The following is a 16,778-nucleotide window of genomic DNA, read 5'->3' as shown; positions in this document are numbered from 1 at the left end:
CCCTCCCCTCCCCTTTCCTTCCTTGTTGTTTTGTTTTTGGCAGGGTTTCTTTGTGTAACAGTTGTAGCTGTCCTGGAACTCACTTTGTAGACCAGGCTGGGCTCGAAGTCACTGAGATCCATCTGCTTCTGCTTCCTGAGTGCTGGGTTTAAATGCTTGCATCACACCGCCCAGCCACACAGCTTTTCTCTTTTCTTGGTACATGTTCTTTGTAGTGCATTAAAACATTACAGCCATGGTTTAGACAGTGGGAGTCCAGGGAGCTAACTTAATCTTTTTGTCTGTGTAAATATAACAAATAATTGAGTATTAGAGACCCTTTCCTCCCGTCCCCTCCCTTTTCCTTCTATGCTTTCTGAGGCTCCCTGTGTATCCCTGGCTGTTCTGGAACTCACTCTGTAGACCAGGCTGGTCTCAAGTCAGAGATCCACCTGCCTCTGCCTCCTGAGTGCTAGTGTGTGCCACCCCTGCCTGGCTGGAAGTGTTTCTTGGGTCAAGATTGAGACTGTGCTGCACTTTAGGGTAGCACTGAAAAGGGGATGGGACAATGCTGGAGGCCAGGTCTCATGGGTCTCTGTAGCTGGAGTTTAGAAACGGGTGAGGCTATGCCTGAGACCCAGCATCTCTTCCAGTTCCTGCTGCTCTTCGTGGCCTTGTACAACCTCGGAAGAAACGGAGAAAGCTGCCTTCCTCTAAGAAGACTAAGGTATGTCTCCTGGGAGTCTTGGGACAATAGCAGGGCTCCTTCCTACCTTGCCCTTCGTCTTCAGCAGCTGCCTTGTCTGAGGGACGGACAGGACTCCCAGGAACAGGGGTGTGGGCTTGTAGTCTTCCCACAGCGGCCTGAAGGCCGTTTTTGCCCTTAGCTGACCACTCACATTGTATGCAGTAGCTGGCAGTGTCTGGCGGGTGGCACGGGGATCTTGCCAGCACTGCTCACTCTGTTGGGAACATCTGACTGCCCACAACTAACTTGTGACTCTGCCCTGTAGAAGGTGAAGACTCGGAACCCACTGCGTGACTTCAAGCACAGGGGGAAGAAACCTAAACCCACAGCGAAGCCCTCTTGAGGTGCCTTGGGCCTGAGGACACTGAATTGGGCATCCTGACCTGGATGGAGTGAGTGGGCTTCCCACTTTTTGTGGGCACACTCTGATGCTCACTGTCTGGACAAACTGAACTTCGAAGTGGCGGACTTGGGCACTCCATCTTCTTGGTACTACTGGACTACCATCCTGCTTAACAGAATAAAGATTCCAGCTGCCCCACCCGGGCTGTGAGCCTCTGGCATCTGGGAAGACACTGCTTTCCCAAATCTCCAGAGTTAATAAACTTTTTAAAGTGGTTCTGCTGGATGCAGTGCCTTGTTTGGCAAGCAGAGAAGTCAGCTGTGTAAGCCATGAGAAGCCTGTCCCGATTCTACTGGTCCATTGTTGGTTGTGTTCGGCTGACCCAGAGCCCTGTATCAAGTTCTATGATTCAGCTGATAGGTGGATTTGTGTTCCCAGGTCAGGGCCTTCTTGACCACAAGCCCCTGGCTCTCACAAGCACATACATGTTCACATTCGGAGGGAAAGGTCACTGAGCCCTGGGAGCCAGGGCAGCTGGCCTCCCTTGCTGGGTGAATTCATGTGCCTGGGTAATCTGTTGTAGCTGTAACAGGTCCTACACTTTTTTTGTTTTTCGAGACAGGGTTTCTCAGTGTAGCTTTTAGAGCCTGTCCTGGAACTAGCTCTTGTAGACCAGGCTGGCCTTGAACTCAGAGATCCACCAGCCTCTGCCTTCAGAGTGCTGGGATTAAAGGCATGCACCAGGCCCTACACTTTTAGGGGATGAAATGACTTAGGCTGTGGAGAAAATGTTCCCTGTGTTTTCTGAGTCTAAATAGGGAGAGTGTAGAGCTCACTGTCTTAGGATTACTGTTGCTGTGATGAAATGCAGTGAGCAAAGCCACTTGGGGAGGAGAGGGTTTGTTTATCTTGAAGTTCATACAACAGTTCATCCAAAGCAGTGGGGGCAGGAGCTGATGCAGAGGCCGTGGAGGATGCTTAATGGCTTGCTCAGCCTGCTTGCTTATAGAGCCCAGGGCTGCCAGCCCTAGAATGGCACAACCCAAAACGGGCTGGGTCCTCACCCCCATCAATCACTAATTAAGAAAATGCCCTACAGTCACACCTACAGCCTGATCGTAAGGAGGCTTTTTCTTAATTTGAGATGTTCTCTCCAGTGACGTTAGCTTGTGTCAAGTTGACATAAAACTGTCCAGCACTCTCATTCTCGTGTGAAGAATCGGATGCTTGGGACTGGCAGGGTTGTCTCTTAGACTCAGTTTGAGAATGGAGTCTAAAGTAAGACAGGATGAGCCTGTGACCAGGTATACTCGGAATAGAGTCAGGAATGGACTACCTTGGACAAGGAGGCACTTGGCCATGTGAACCTGGAAATGAAGAAAGGGGCAGTGCTTACTGGAAGCTTGAGGCAGTTCTCCAGTCTGGGACTACTCTATGATCTGACATTTTTATTTACACCTGGGTGACCTGCTGTGTCTTGACCATGACCTTGTTTAGAATTGAGAACAAGGTAGTCTGCATGCAAGAACATTTATGGGAACCAAGCATTGGACTCCTAACCAGGCAGTGGTGGTACACACCTAGAGGCAGGTAAATCTCAGAGGCTAGCCTGGTATACAGAGTGAGTTCCAGGACAGCCAGGGCTACACAGAAAAACACTGGGAGGGGGGTGTTTGCACCCTAAGCTACAATTGACTTCACAACTTTGGGCTTGTATCATCTGCTTTTGCCTGTAGTAGGGGAAGTATTGGCCTACGTTCCAGGGTGGAGGGCTGACATTTGGGTAGTACCCAAATGGGAAATAGTCATGGTGGGGAAGACAGGATGCTGGACGTTTGAGAAGAGCCACATTTGGTTGGAGGGACTGCTGAGGCAGGAAGGGCAGGAGGAAGTGGCAGTCCTGGCAGGGGACCTCTGTGTGAATTCCCTGGGAATGAGGATGAAAGTACCAGTGTGATTGTCACCAAAGGATGTGACAGTGAAAACTCATCTGGTTGACCCTGGAGATCTGAAGGTCTCCTGTAAAAGGTGAAAGGAGTGCAGGGATCTTAGAGGACAGCACCCTGACCAGGTAGTCACACCATATTGATAATGGAGGACAGGGTGCATCCAGAAACCTCTGGACCTAGAGCACGGAAGGTTCGTGCACCATACTAATTCTTGGCTTGCACCTGCCAAGGCTTAATGACTCAGCTTTTGAGGAACTCATTGAGGACTCTGACCTTTTCAGTTGATGTCCCTGGGTGGCAGTATTGATAAGGTAGAACTTGAGCCGGGAGACGCCTCAGCTCAAGCCATCATCCTTTCCTGGGGATAATGACCATGAGATGCCCGCCATACAGAAGGGGCTGCAAGTCGCTACTTTCCCATTATGATAGACTGCCTCTTCCTCCTCCCCTCTCTCCCTCCCTCCTTCCCTTCCCTTCTCTTGGATTCTGTGTTCTGACAGCTTTCTTCCCAGGTGAGGCCGATTCTCCGCTGCCTAGGCCGCCATTTGAGGTTCCCCGCTCACCTGTCTTGTAGGTGGACAAGCAGGTTCTGATTACCCACCCATTCAGTTGGCTAAGTTATGCGAAGGGAGGGGCCTTTCCGTGTCTCTAGCCTGCAACGTTCAGATCTGTTTTGAGGCTGCTCGCTCTGCCGGGCAGTACAGACATTCATTTCCTTCAAAGTTTCAAGAAGATGAAGAAGGTTACTACATAACCATATTCCATTCAGTGTTTGGAATATAATTGCATTTTCAAAACAACAACAACAACAACAAAAAAGGTATTTGAGGCCGGGGTGGGGGTGTAGCTCAGCGGAAGAGCAGTGTCTAGTGTGAGAGGTCCTAGGTTTAACTCTCAACAACACAGAAAGGGAGGGGGCCTTGTTTTCCTTGAAACTCACGTTCAGCTGTGTCCTGCATATGTGAAAGATTTGGCAGGCCCAGGGCTCTAATCCTTTCTTACCCAGCACACCTTCCTCCAGGAGGGCATTCCTGAACCCAGTCTGTGCCTCTAATAACTGCCTCACTCATGAAAGAAACATCAGTTCCTAGCGGCTTGTCCCACCCTGCTGTGGGCAAAGCTCTGGAGGCTGGAGCATGGCAATTGTGTTCCTGGGTGCATCTACTCATTATTAAAAGCTTTGCCCTGAGAATATCAACACCTCTTTTCTCTGGCCCAAAGATCTTGAAGAAAATGTCCAGTTAAATGGGAAAGGAAAGATCTCACATGGAAGAACTCACTCGGCAGGGCTGGACTCTGCACCCAGCACAGCAGACATGTCTCGGGATGCTATCACGTCATCTGCACAACTCAGAGCTTAGATGGCAGGCCCAGCTGCACACCTCCCAAGGGCGGAGATGTGCCAGAGGTCCCATGCTCGGCAAGACTGCCTAACAGTTGTGGACGCCCACACCCGCTAAACACTGACCCTGTAGGCAGAGACTGTCCATCTGAGAGGTCTTGCTGCAGGCCCCTTTCAGGCTCCTCCCAGAATAAAAAGAAACCACAGTGCAAGTGGTTAGTTTAATGTTAGAAAATGCAGTGCAATGTTACAATGACCGCTAAAGTCAAGAGTCCTTGGACTAAGGCTGCCAACCAGCTCTCGTGCTACTCTGAGGATTAGATGCCTCACAGAGACTAAGCATGAAAGGCCAGTCTCTCTGGCCTCATCCCAGCTCAGACTGGACACAGGATGCATGGACTCCATCTGCTCAGCAGTCTGGGTCTACCTTCCCCTAATCTGTGGCCTGTGTTCAATACGTTCAGTGTTCTTGACCCTGCCCAGGTTGAGACTCGCTGGTAGAACCTAAAGCAGGAAGAGGGCGCTTGGAGTCACTGGTCAAAGCAGATGGACTGAGCTGCCCACTCCTCTAAGCAGCCCGCGAGTAAGTACTAGACACCTCTCCATTCAGAACCTGCCATGGAATGAGAGAACTGACTCCCGAACGTTGTCTTCTGACACATATGTACACGCGTGTACTGCACAATGATCCCATGAACACTAACACAGGAGAACACAATAATAAAAAAAAGAAAAGAGCTGGGTGGTGGCAGCGCATGCCTGTAATCCCAGCATTTGGGAGGCAGAGCCAGGTGGATCTCTGTGAGTTCAAGGCTAGCCTGGTCCACAAGAGCTAGTTCCAGGACAGGCTCCAAAGCTACAGAGAAACCCTGTCTTGAAAAATCAAAAAAAAAATAAAAAGGGGGCTGGAGAGATGGCTCAGAGGTTAAGAGCACTGGCTGCTCTTCCAAAGGTCCTGAGTTCAATTCCCAGCAATCACATGGTGGCTCACAACCATCTGTACTGAAATCTGGTGCCCTCCTCTGGCGTGCGGGCATACATTGAGGCAGAATGTTGTATACATAATAAATAAATCTTTAAAAAATAAAAAATATATAAAAAAATAAAGAAAGAAAACTAAGTTATGTAGTTTTCCTTTTCTTGTCTGTGCTTTTATATTTATTTATTGTTTTTTTTTAAGACAGGGGTTTCTCTGTTTTTTGTTTTATGTTTTTTGTTTGTTTGTTTTATTTTGTTTTTCCAGACAGGGTTTCTCTGTAACTTTGGTGCCTGTCCTGGAACTAGCTCTTGTAGACCAGGCTGGCCTCGAACTCACAGAGATTCGCCTGCCTCTGCCTCCCGAGTGCTGGGATTAAAGGCGTGCGCCACCACTGCCCGGCTTCCTCTATTATTTCTTAGCTAGCTTTTGAATACAGTGTAAAGACACACATACACGTGTATGTTCTGATTTTCTTCAATGATATTCGTTGATAAGGCAGTCTTTATGGCAGCACCACACTGTTTGAAATCGCGAAGTGAGTCTTCCAACTTTATTCTTATTTCTTGCTTGTTGGACTAGTCAAGGTCTTTGGAGATTCCATATGAATTTTATAGTGGTTTTCTATTTTTGCAAAAACACGTTATAGGGATTGTGACAGGAACAATGACAGGTCACGTTGTCCTCCACGCAAGAACATGGAATGTCTACTTAAGCTTTTAAAATTTCTTTGGACAGTGTAGTTTTTAGAATACATAACTTTCACTTTTTGTTTACAGATAGCATCATAAATTATCTTTTTTTTTTCTTAAAAGTATTGGCAATTGACCCAGGCCTCAGGTGTTAGGAATTTTTCCTACTGTGAGATCTCCTGATGCAAAAATCCCAATCAAGCCAAATCACAAGAAGCCAAATTGAAAAATATCCAGGTTTAATGGTATTCCTGCACTCTCAGGTGGCCCCGAGGGGGAAATGGGAGGCTACAAATACAACCACCAGGAGGAGAGGAAAGAGACCACATGTTTCTCCTTTGGGAGCTCACTTAAATAATAAATACCCTGTGGGAATGGTCCTGACCCTCACCAGGGAGAGGTCAGAACCTGGCATGCTGGGACTTGGAGTCCAGACCAATACAACTCTCAGGCCTGGGGGCTGGGATGGATGTGAGGGGCTAGGGACTATGCTCCCAACTTAACATTCCAGACTCTTTAGATATAGGGATGACAGGAAATTGAAGTGATAATTGTGACCAACAATTTAGGCTCTTTAGGAAAAAGGGGCATTGACTCCAGTCTGACTACTTCCTGCGGGTATAGGTGACATGGGGAAGGGGAGAGCTAGGTGTTGGTGGGTCATGCTCAGCGAGAGGTGTGGCTGGAAAGGCATCCTATGTACTGTCATCCTAGAGACGTCAGGCATCTGTTCTTTGGAGGAGGTGAGAAGGCAGGTGTCTAGGAAGAAAATATTGTTATTACCAAAGATGAGTGTGCCAGGATGAGGAGCAGGTAGGCCCTTCATTGTGGCATCCTGGAAAACCAGAGGGTGGAAGGTCCTGTCTGCTGGACAGAACAAGTGTCCTGAGTAGGTGCCTGCTTGAGCCCGGAGAGATGGTACCAGTATGGGTGTCCCAGGAGCTTGGCAGCCGAGGGGGTGGTGAGGATTACCATGTGAGGTCCTGTCCATCGAGGCTCGAGAGACCTAGGAGTTAACTGTTTAAGGAGTATTCTGTCCCCTGGGGAGAGAGTTGCAGGTTTAGGGGCGTTAGGGTCCACTGGTGTGGGGGCAGGGAGACAACTGTCAGTGTGTGAACGGAAAAGGGACCTTAAAAGGGAGAGGTAGAGTAAGTACCCCACCAGTGGAAGAGTTTGGACTGGGAGGTGATGGTTAAGGAGAAAGGACCTGCCATAAAGCAGCTCAAAAGGGCTCAGGCCCATAGGGGAACATGGGGTGACCCTGAGGCGAGTCAGGGCAATGGGGGAGAAAGGAGGGCCAAGATAACCAGAGTTCAGTGGAGAGCTTGGTTAGTTGTTTGATGAGTCCATTGGCCCTCTCCACCTTACCCGAGGATTGTGGATGGTAGGGGGTGTGGAATTTCCTGGAGCTGTTGAGAGCTTCTGACACGAGCTCCATGACCCTGGAAGTGAAGGCTGGCCCATTGTCCATCTGGATGGTTTGTGGAACACCAAACCAAGGAATGATGTGGTCTACGAGTACCTGAGCTACCACATCTGCTGCTTCCCTGGAGGCTGAAAATGCTTCTATCTATCCTGTAAAAGTGTCCACAAGTGTTAAGAGATAACAGAGTTTTTTATGAGTAGGCATATGAGTGAAATCAACCTGCCAGTCTTCACCTGGTTGGTGTCTGCGAAGCTGATGCAGAGACTGACGTATGTGGAGAGCCCCTTGTGGGTTGGTGTGGGCACATGTCAGGCAGGAGGAGTGAACCTGTAAAATAGAATCTTAGAGATGGGTGGTGTCAAAAAGGGGCTCCGAGAAGCGGAACAAAGCTTTGGGGAAGTGGCTAAGGATATCTCCACCCAGTAAAGGTGCTGGGCAAGCAGATATCACTAAGAAAGAATGAGAGAAAAATTGACCTGCAAGAATTCAGGGCAGTGGCAAAGCTTTAAGTGGGGAGGAATGGGTTCCATCTACCCCCATAGCTGAAATTGGTGAGGGGAACGTGAAGCCTGAGTGAGATGTTAGAACAGAAGCTTCGGGTCCAAGATAAAATTAATGGACATCCACTACCTGTGGCTTTACCCTAGGCTCGGATAGGGTTATGGGATGTACCAAGTCTGGGCAGCATCAATCCTCTGCAAGGCTGAGAAGTTCAAAGGCTTGCACAGTTTCACTTGCTGATGTTAGTGAGGCCAAATTTCACTCAAATCACGGGAGCATTGTGATTTCCAGTGTCCAGGTTGCTGGCAGATAGGGCATAACCTCGGAGGAGGCATAGTGCAATATCATGCCACGTGACCATTTGGGCCACACTTGAAACAGCTTGCCTGTGAGGTTGACTTAGGCTGGGCTCCACCAGGGTAGAGCCTTGTGGTTGGTTTCTCTTGTCCCCCTTCCTGTGACCTTAGAACAGCTGCTAAGGCCTGGGTCTGTAGGTTAGCTGTCTGTTGTAGCCATGTAAAGGCCATTTTTACCAGTTTTCATGTAGGGGTTTGGTGACCCTCCTCAAATTTTCTTAACTCTTTCCTAATATCTGGTGCTGACTGAGAACTAAAATGGGTAAGCAGAAGGATTAGTAAAAAAGGAACCTAGCTGTTTTCTGGGAGAGGTGTGGAAGAGAAAAGGGAACGCGAGGAGGAATGGGAGGGGCTAGCCTAGTGCACAGAGGGGGTCCGAGGGTGGAAAGATGGGGGGGGGGTAAGGCGGAAGTTGACCTTGAACCTCCAGTTTGGGAAGGGAGGGGTAGCCAGGGAAGGAGAGGAACATGGAGACTGTTGCTTCACAAGAGGGGGTTGGGTAATTTGGGCTGGAGGGACTAGAGGAGGGGCCAGTGCCACTGGCTAATCGGTGCTGCAAGACACTGGCCACTAAGGGAGGGGCGAGAGCTCAGAGCCCAAAAACCATGGACGTACGTAAGCTCTGTCCATTTGTCTTTATGGCGACAAAAATATTCTAGGTTCTGGAGGATGGTAAACTCAAGGCTTCCTTCTGGTGGCCAGCGTGTCCCATTGTCAAGATCGTACTGAGGCCAAATCTTAGTGCATAGTGAAATTAGCCGTTCAGGACAGATTGTATCAGACAGACTCAATTTAAAAAGATTTTGTACAGATTCAATGCAATGCCCATCAAAATCCCAGAAAAATTCTTCAAAGACCTCGAAAGAATGGTACTCAATTTCATGTGGAAAAGAAAAAAACCCAGGATAGCCAAAACAATCCTGTGCAATAAAAGAACTTCTGGAGGCATCACAATCCCTGACTTCAAACTCTACTACAGAGCTACAGTACTGAAAACAGCCTGGTACTGGCATAAGAACAGACAGGAGGACGAATGGAACGGAATAGAAGACCCGGATATCAATCCACACATCTTCAAACAACTGATCTTTGATAAAGAAGCAAAAAAAAAAATCAAATGGAAAAAGGAAAGCATATTTAACAAGTGGTGCTGGCATAACTGGATATCAACATGTAGGAGAATGAATATAGACCCATATCTATCACCATGCACAAAACTCAAGTCCAAATGGATCAAAGACCTCAACATAAAGCCAGCCACACTGAACCTTATAGAAGAGAAAGTGGGAAATACACTTGAACCCATTGGCACAGGAGACCACTTCCTAAATATAACCCCAGCAGCACAGACACTGAGAGAAACAATTAATAAATGGATCCTCCTGAAACTGAAAAGCTTCTTTAAAGGAAAGGTCATGGTCAACAAGACAAAATGACAGCCTATAGAATGGGAAAAGAATTCACTAGCCCCACATCAGACAGAGGTCTGATCTCCAAAATATACAAAGAGCTCAAGAAATTGGACACCAAAAGAACACATAATCCAATAAAAAAAAAATAGAGTACAGACCTAAACAGAGAACTCTCAACAGAGGAATCTAAAATGGCTGAAAGACACTTAAGGAAATGTTCAACATCCTTAGTCATCAGAGAAATGCAAATCAAAACAACTCCGAGATTCCATCTTACACCTGTAAGAATGGCCAAGATAAAAAACACTGATGACAACTTATGCTGGAGATGGTGTGAGGAAAAGGGAACACTTCTGCATTGCTGCTGGGAATGCAAGCTGGTACAACTCCTTTGGATGTCAGTGTGGCGATTTCTCAGAAATTTAGGAAACAACCTTCCTCAAGACCCAGCAATACCACTTTTGGGTATATATCCAAAGGATGATCAATTGTACCACAAGGACATGTGCTCAACTATGTTCATAGCAGCTTTGTTTACTATAGCCAGAACCTGGAAACAACCTAAATGCCCTTGACTGAAGAATGGATAAGGAAAATGTGGTACAATTGCACAATGGAGTACTACACAGCAGAAAAAAAATAATGACAGATTGAATTTTGCAGTAAAATGGATGGAATTAGAAAACATTATTTTGAGTGAGGTAACTCAGACACAGAAAGACAATTATTACATGTACTCACTCATAAGTGGTTTTTAAACATAAAGCAAAGAAAGCCAGCCTACAAACCACAATCCCAGACAATTTAGACAACAATGCAGATACTAAGAGAGACTTATATAGCTCTAATCTACATGTGAAGTAAAAAGTAAAAAAGACAAGATCTCTTCAGTAAATTGGGAGCATGGGGACCTTGGGGGAGGACTGAAGGGGGAAGGGGAGAGCCAGGGAGGGGAGCAGAGAAAAATGTAGAGCTCAAGAAAAAAAAAAAGATTTTGTAAGAGGCATCACAGGGGAGACAGTGGATCTGACTTTGAACTGCAAGTGTCCATTTTAAAGTCTGTGCCCAACCAAGTGGCCTAAGTCTATTATAGCGTGTCCACTAAAATAGCTTTCAGGCCCAACAGGGTTGTGAAAATTGAATGCTTGGTGTCCCAAAGCAAACAAATCCCACCTCAGCTAAGCCTGGTCTTGCCAGTCTGGCCACTGTTGAGATCAAACTCTTGGTGCAAGCTCATGGCTTCAACAAGAATGTGATAATTGACAAAAATAAGTATAAATGTGTCACCCAAAACCCCTATAGCATAGACAAGGAAAGGGGACTCACCAAGACGCAGCCACTGTAGCCCAGGAGCTGGTTTTTGCGTGGTGTGGAGAGCTCAGATTATAGACTAGGGGGCCATGTGGAAAGGCTGCCCTATCTCGGTGGAACCTCCAGATGTTAGGAATTTTTCTTAATGTGAGCTCTCTGCTGATGCAAAAATCCCAATCAAGCCAAATCACAAGAAGCCAAATTAAAAAAAATATCCAGGTTTAATGGGATTCCTGCACTCTTGGGTGGTCCTGAGGGGGAAATGGGAGGCCACCACCTGGGGGAGAGGAAAGAGACCATGTGTTTCTCCTTTGGGAGCTCACTTAAATACCCTGTGGGAGTGGTCCTGACCCCTTTGGAGTCCAGACCAATACAACTCTCAGGCCTGGGGGCTGGGATGGATGTGAGGGGCTGGGGGCTACGCTCCCAACTTAACATTAAGTATATTAAAGTTTCACCCCAGATCTCTTTTTTAGTTGTTGATATTATTGCTAATCTTATTTTTATTGTTATTTATTTTGTTTTTTATTTTTTGAGACAGTCTCACTATGTAGACTAGATTGGCTTTGAATTTGTAGAAATGCACCTGCCTCTGCTACCACCATGCCTGGCCTCAAATTCAGAAATCCACCTGCCTTTGCCTCCTGAATTCTGAGATTTAAGGTCTGTGCCACCACGCCCAGGTGTTACTTTTATTTTGAGATGGGTACTCATCAAGTTTCTCAGGCTGTCCTACCTTGAATTTGCAGTTTTCCTCCGTCTTCTGAGTAGCTGTGATTACTGGCCTGTACCCAAAGTCCTGATTTGGTATGGCTTTCTCAGTTTCTTCTTTGAATTGTTCATTTTTAATTAGTTAATTACTTTTTGTTTTTTTTGAGACAGGGTTTCTCTGTGTAACAGCCCTACCTGTCCTGGAACTTGCTTTGTGGACAAGGCCAGTCACAAACTCACAGAGATCCTCCTGCTTCTGCCTCCCGACTGATGGGATTAAAGACGTGCACCACCACTGCCCAGCCTCCTTTTCTTTTCTTATGATGTCAGAGTATCATAAAAGCAGATGCTATGAGGGTGGCCTCACAGGATTACATATTAGTTTTTTATTACAACAAACGAAATGCCTGAGGCAAACAAAATGGTGTTTAGAGGCTGGAAAAATGGCTCAGCAGTTACAAGCACAGACTGCTCTTGCAGAGGCTCCAGCTTCGATTTCCAGTGTTCCTGTTAGTTGGCTCACAGCGCCTATCACTCCAGCTCCAGGAAGATCCGACACCTGTGGTCTCCAAGGGCACCTGCATTCACATGCACAAATGCTCCCACCCATTTAAAAAATCTTCAAAGGAAAGATGATGGTTGTTTCTCGGCTTTGGAGGTTGGAAGTCCACACAGCACAGTGGCAGTACTGTGGGAACATTGTGATGAACAAAGAGGCAGACCAGTCTGGAGCCAGACCCAGGCTTTAGCAACAACTTGCTGTAAATCCAGCGGTACCTGAAGAGCTGTCTTAGTCCTTGCCACAAGCAGTTCTCTTAATAACTCCAAGACAGGCAACTGGGTCATATCTCTTAAAGGTTCTATATGTTACCACGCTGGGACCTAGATCCCACCTCTAAAAGGTTCGAACACTGTGTATCACCACTCATCAGCTTCCCAGGACCCACGACTCAAAGGTCCCACCCCTTTATTCCCACTCTGAGAACCAAGCTTCCGACTCACTCACACCGTCCTCACCTGTCAGCAAATGAATCTGGAAATGTTTTTTCCTTTTCAACAGTTTGAAAAGAGTTTCAGAAAGGTCGCTGTTGGTTCTCAGGAAAAGGTCTGGTGGAATTCACCAGTGAAGCCATGCAGTCCTCGGCTTTCCTTCTGGGAGAGTTTTAAGTTACTGACTCAGTTTCCTTATTCTGTACGGGCCTTTCCAGGCTTTCTGCCTACGAGTCAGTTTTGGGAGTTGAAGATTTAAGAGCTTCACTCATTTCTTCTGTGTTACCCAGTCCGTTGGCATTCAAAGCATTGCATTAGCCAGGGGTGGTGATGCATGCCTTTAATCTAAGCCCGTGGCAGGCAGAGGCTGGTGCATCTCTGTGAGTTCAAGGCTTGCCTAGTCTACAGAGTTGAGTTCTGGGACAGCCTGGACCATTTACAGAGACCCTGTCTTAACAAACAAAAAGTAAACAAACAGGGCTGGAGAGATGGCTCAGAGGTTAAGAGAGAGCACCGACTGTCCTTCCAGAGGTCCTGAGTTCAATTCCCAGCAACCACATGGTGGCTCACAACCATCCATAATGAGAGCTGGTTCCCCATTCTGGCCTTTAAGCATACATGCAGGCAGAACATTGTACATTAAATAAATGTTTAATAAAAAAATAAAAATAAACAAACAAAAAGTGTTGTCTTACTTATGCCCGTAACACTGTAAAGTTTCCACCTTCAGTTTTTAGCTTTCTGAAGTTAAAATATAATTACACTATTTTTCCTTCCCCTTTCCTCCCTCCAACCTCTCCCATATACATCTCCTCCCTTGCTCTCTCTCAAATTCATAACCTCTTTTTTTTTTATTTTTTGAGGCTTATTTTTATTTTATATGCATGGGTGTTTTGCCAGCGTAAGGGATCAAGTCCCCTTGGAACTAGAGTTAGAGACAATTGCTAACTCCCACGTGGGTGCTGGGGATTGAACCCAGGACCTCTGGAAGAGCAGTCAATGCTCTTCACCACTGAGTCAACTCTCTAGCCATGCCTCTTTTTCTTTAATTGATACACATATATATTAGGAATATATAAATAAATGTTCCTACATCTATAGGTACAACCTGTTTATTCTGTACAATGTTACTTGTATGGATGTGTCAGGGCTGACCTCTGGTTATCGGATAACCAGTTGGGGGATTTCTGCTCTCAGCAATCTTTACATGCTTATTAAAGTTCTTTTACGAGGACTTGGCCCGTGAGATTTTTCCCCTCCACGTTAGCATGTCTGTTGTTGTGGTCATTGTTCAGGTCTTGTTTAGGCAGCCATGTTATGGAGACTTCATGAGTACAGCTTCCCTGACATTTCTAGGAGATAATTTCACGGCAGACATCCTGTTCCTCTGACTCTTACAATCATCCCACTCCCCTCCTCTATTGTGTTCCCTGAGCCCAGGGCTCAGGAACTGTGCTATAGATAGATTGGTTCGGGCCAGGAACCTTATGATCACTTGTTCTCTGCATTTTGATCAATCATGGTTTTCTATAATGGTGTCTTTCTATTGCTTAAGAGAGGTTTATTTTTATTGCTATTATTATTGTGATTATTTTGTTTTATGTTTATGGGTGTTTTGCCTGAATGTATGTCTGTGCACCATGTATGTGTCTGGTGCCCAGGGAAGTCAGAAGAGGGTGTCAGACAGATCCCTGGAACTGTTGTAGTTAGAGATAGCTGTGAGCCTTCATGTGGTTGTTGGGGATCAAAGTTGTCCTCTAGAAAAGCAGCCACTGCTCTGAACTACTTAACCATCTTTCTAACCCAGAATTTTGTTGTTGTTGTTGTTGTTGTTGAGTGGTGATGCACTTCCCTGTGGCTATAAGAATAAATATTCAAGAACTGTGCAGTGGTGGTGCACGCCTTTAATCCCAGCACTCAGGAGGCAGAGGCAGGCGGATCTCTGTGAGTTCGAGGCCAACCTGGTCTACAAGAGCTAGTGCCAGGACAGGCTCAAAGCTACAAAGCTACAGCAAAAATCTCTCTTGAAAAACCAAAATCAAAACCAAAAAAAAAAAAATAAGAATTACAATGGTTTCATAAAGTGGCAGTTCTTACTAGCCATGGCTAGTTTCCCACTGTGTGTGTATGTCCCATGATGGAGTAGGGGACTGAACCCAGGGCCTTAGATGCCAAGCACATACTCTCCCATTGAGCTATACCTTTAGCCACTAAAAAGCCAGCCTGATAACCCCTGTGCTGTTGGGCATAGTGGCACACACCTTTGATTCTAACACTTAGCTGTGGAGACTGACTGATCTCTGTAAGTTTGAGGCAAGCCTGGTCTGTGCACAGAGTTCCAGGGAAACCAGGGCTACACAATGAGACCTTGTCTCTAAAACAAACAAACAAAAATCCTCACACAACAAAATAAAACACAACCATTGTCTTTTTATTATTGTTTTTGTATAAAAGACAGGTTCTGTTGGGGCTGGAGAGATGGCTTGGTGGTTAAGAGCACTGACTACTCTTCCAGAGGACCCGGGGTTCAATCCCCAGTACCCACATGGCAGCTTACAACTGTCTGTAAATCCAGTTCCAGGGGATCTGAGACCTTCACACCAATGTACATGAAATAAAGTTAAATAAATCATAAAAAATTCTTTAAAAATTTTTTTTTAAATATTTATTTATTTATTATGTATACAATATTCTGTTTGTGTGTCTGCCTGCAGGCCAGAAGAGGGCACCAGACCTCATTACAGATGGTTGTGAGCCACCATGTGGTTGCTGGGAATTGAACTCAGGACCTTTGGAAGAGCAGGCAATGCTCTTAACCTCTGAGCCATCTCTCCAGCCCCCCTTTAAAAATTTTTGAAAAGAGAGAGGCAGATTCTCATTTTTGTCTTCCTGCTAAGCGTAGCCTCATTTTTTTTTTTTTTTTTTTTTTTTTAGACAAGGTTTCTCAGTAGCTTTGGTACCTGTCCCAGCACTAACTCTTATAGACCAGGTTGGCCTCGGCCTCGAACTCCCAGAGATCTGCCTGCCTCTGCCTCCCAATAAGCGTAGCCTCTTGAAGGCTGGACCACAGCCTGCCTCAGCACATCATCCATCTTTTCTTCTGTGATGTGTGAGGTTCGAGCCCAGAGTCCCCCCTTAGCACATCTTTCTGGCAAGCACATTTGGTTTGCCAGGGCTTTATTTCATTTGACTTCCGTCATTTTAGCTGTAGTTTCTGATACGTTTTCTATATTTTTACTTCATTTCATAGCTTCTTTATAAAATGGGGTCTTGAGAAGGCCCAGGTTGGCCCCAAATGCATCTTTCTTCTAGTTCAGCCTCCGACGTCACCATCGCAGATGTGTACCACTACACCCTGAAGGGATGCTTTCATTCCCCGCTGGCAGAACTTTAAATTCCTCCTTGTTTTTGTCCTTTAACTTACTGGATGTGAGAAATGTGTTTAAAATTTCTCCGCATTTATGGTTAAAAGTATTTCTTTTTATTTTATGCGTGTTTGTCTACATATAGTTAGGCTAACAAGGTCAGAAGAATGGTAGGAACTAAGTTCAATGGTAAGGCAGTTTATATTGCTGTCCAAATGGTTTCTGGATTTAGTCCTAGAGAACAAATAAAAACCACATGACAGACTGTAGAAAAGAATCAGCCTGAGATGAAGTTCTATAAAGATATTTATGTTCTTCTTGACCCCTGGGTCATCTCACAACCCAGGTGTCTAGGTACAGCTTCTGTATCATAGGACCCTGGTTCCCCCATCTGGTCTCTACCTTGTTTTTTGTTTTGTCTTTTTTGAGACAAGGTTTCTCTGTAGCTTTGGAGCCTGTCCTGGAACTAGCTCTTGTAGACCAGGCTGGCCTCGAACTCACAGAGATCCACCTGCCTCTGCCTCCCGAGTGGTGGGATTAAAGACATGAGCCACCACTGTCTGGCTAATCTTTGAAATTGCAGTTTTAAATAATCCAAACATACCAAGAAGCCTGAGAGAAACAACAGTTAGTTTATGGGATTGAGAATACACTTTCATGTATGTTAAAATAACAAA

General features: G+C 46.0%; 1 protein-coding gene across 1 annotated transcript in view; it reads left to right on the top strand.

Moving 5' to 3' along the window:
- Ddx56 (DEAD-box helicase 56) overlaps window positions 1–1,346 on the top strand; it is an 8,465-nt gene extending 7,119 nt beyond the window's left edge. The window contains exons 13-14 of the mRNA XM_050140882.1: window positions 633–706; window positions 993–1,346. Coding sequence (XP_049996839.1) covers window positions 633–706; window positions 993–1,070 — 152 coding nt within the window. The 3' untranslated portion in view covers window positions 1,071–1,346. The remainder of the gene's footprint in view (window positions 1–632; window positions 707–992) is intronic.
- The last annotated feature ends 15,432 nt before the right edge of the window (window positions 1,347–16,778 follow it).

This window comes from Alexandromys fortis, unplaced genomic scaffold, assembly GCF_014885135.2.
Source record: "Alexandromys fortis isolate MF-2015 unplaced genomic scaffold, M_Fortis_MF-2015_v1.1 scaffold_7, whole genome shotgun sequence".
Classification (NCBI taxonomy): Eukaryota; Metazoa; Chordata; class Mammalia; order Rodentia; family Cricetidae; genus Alexandromys; species Alexandromys fortis.
This window is presented reverse-complemented; position numbering and strand designations above follow the sequence as displayed.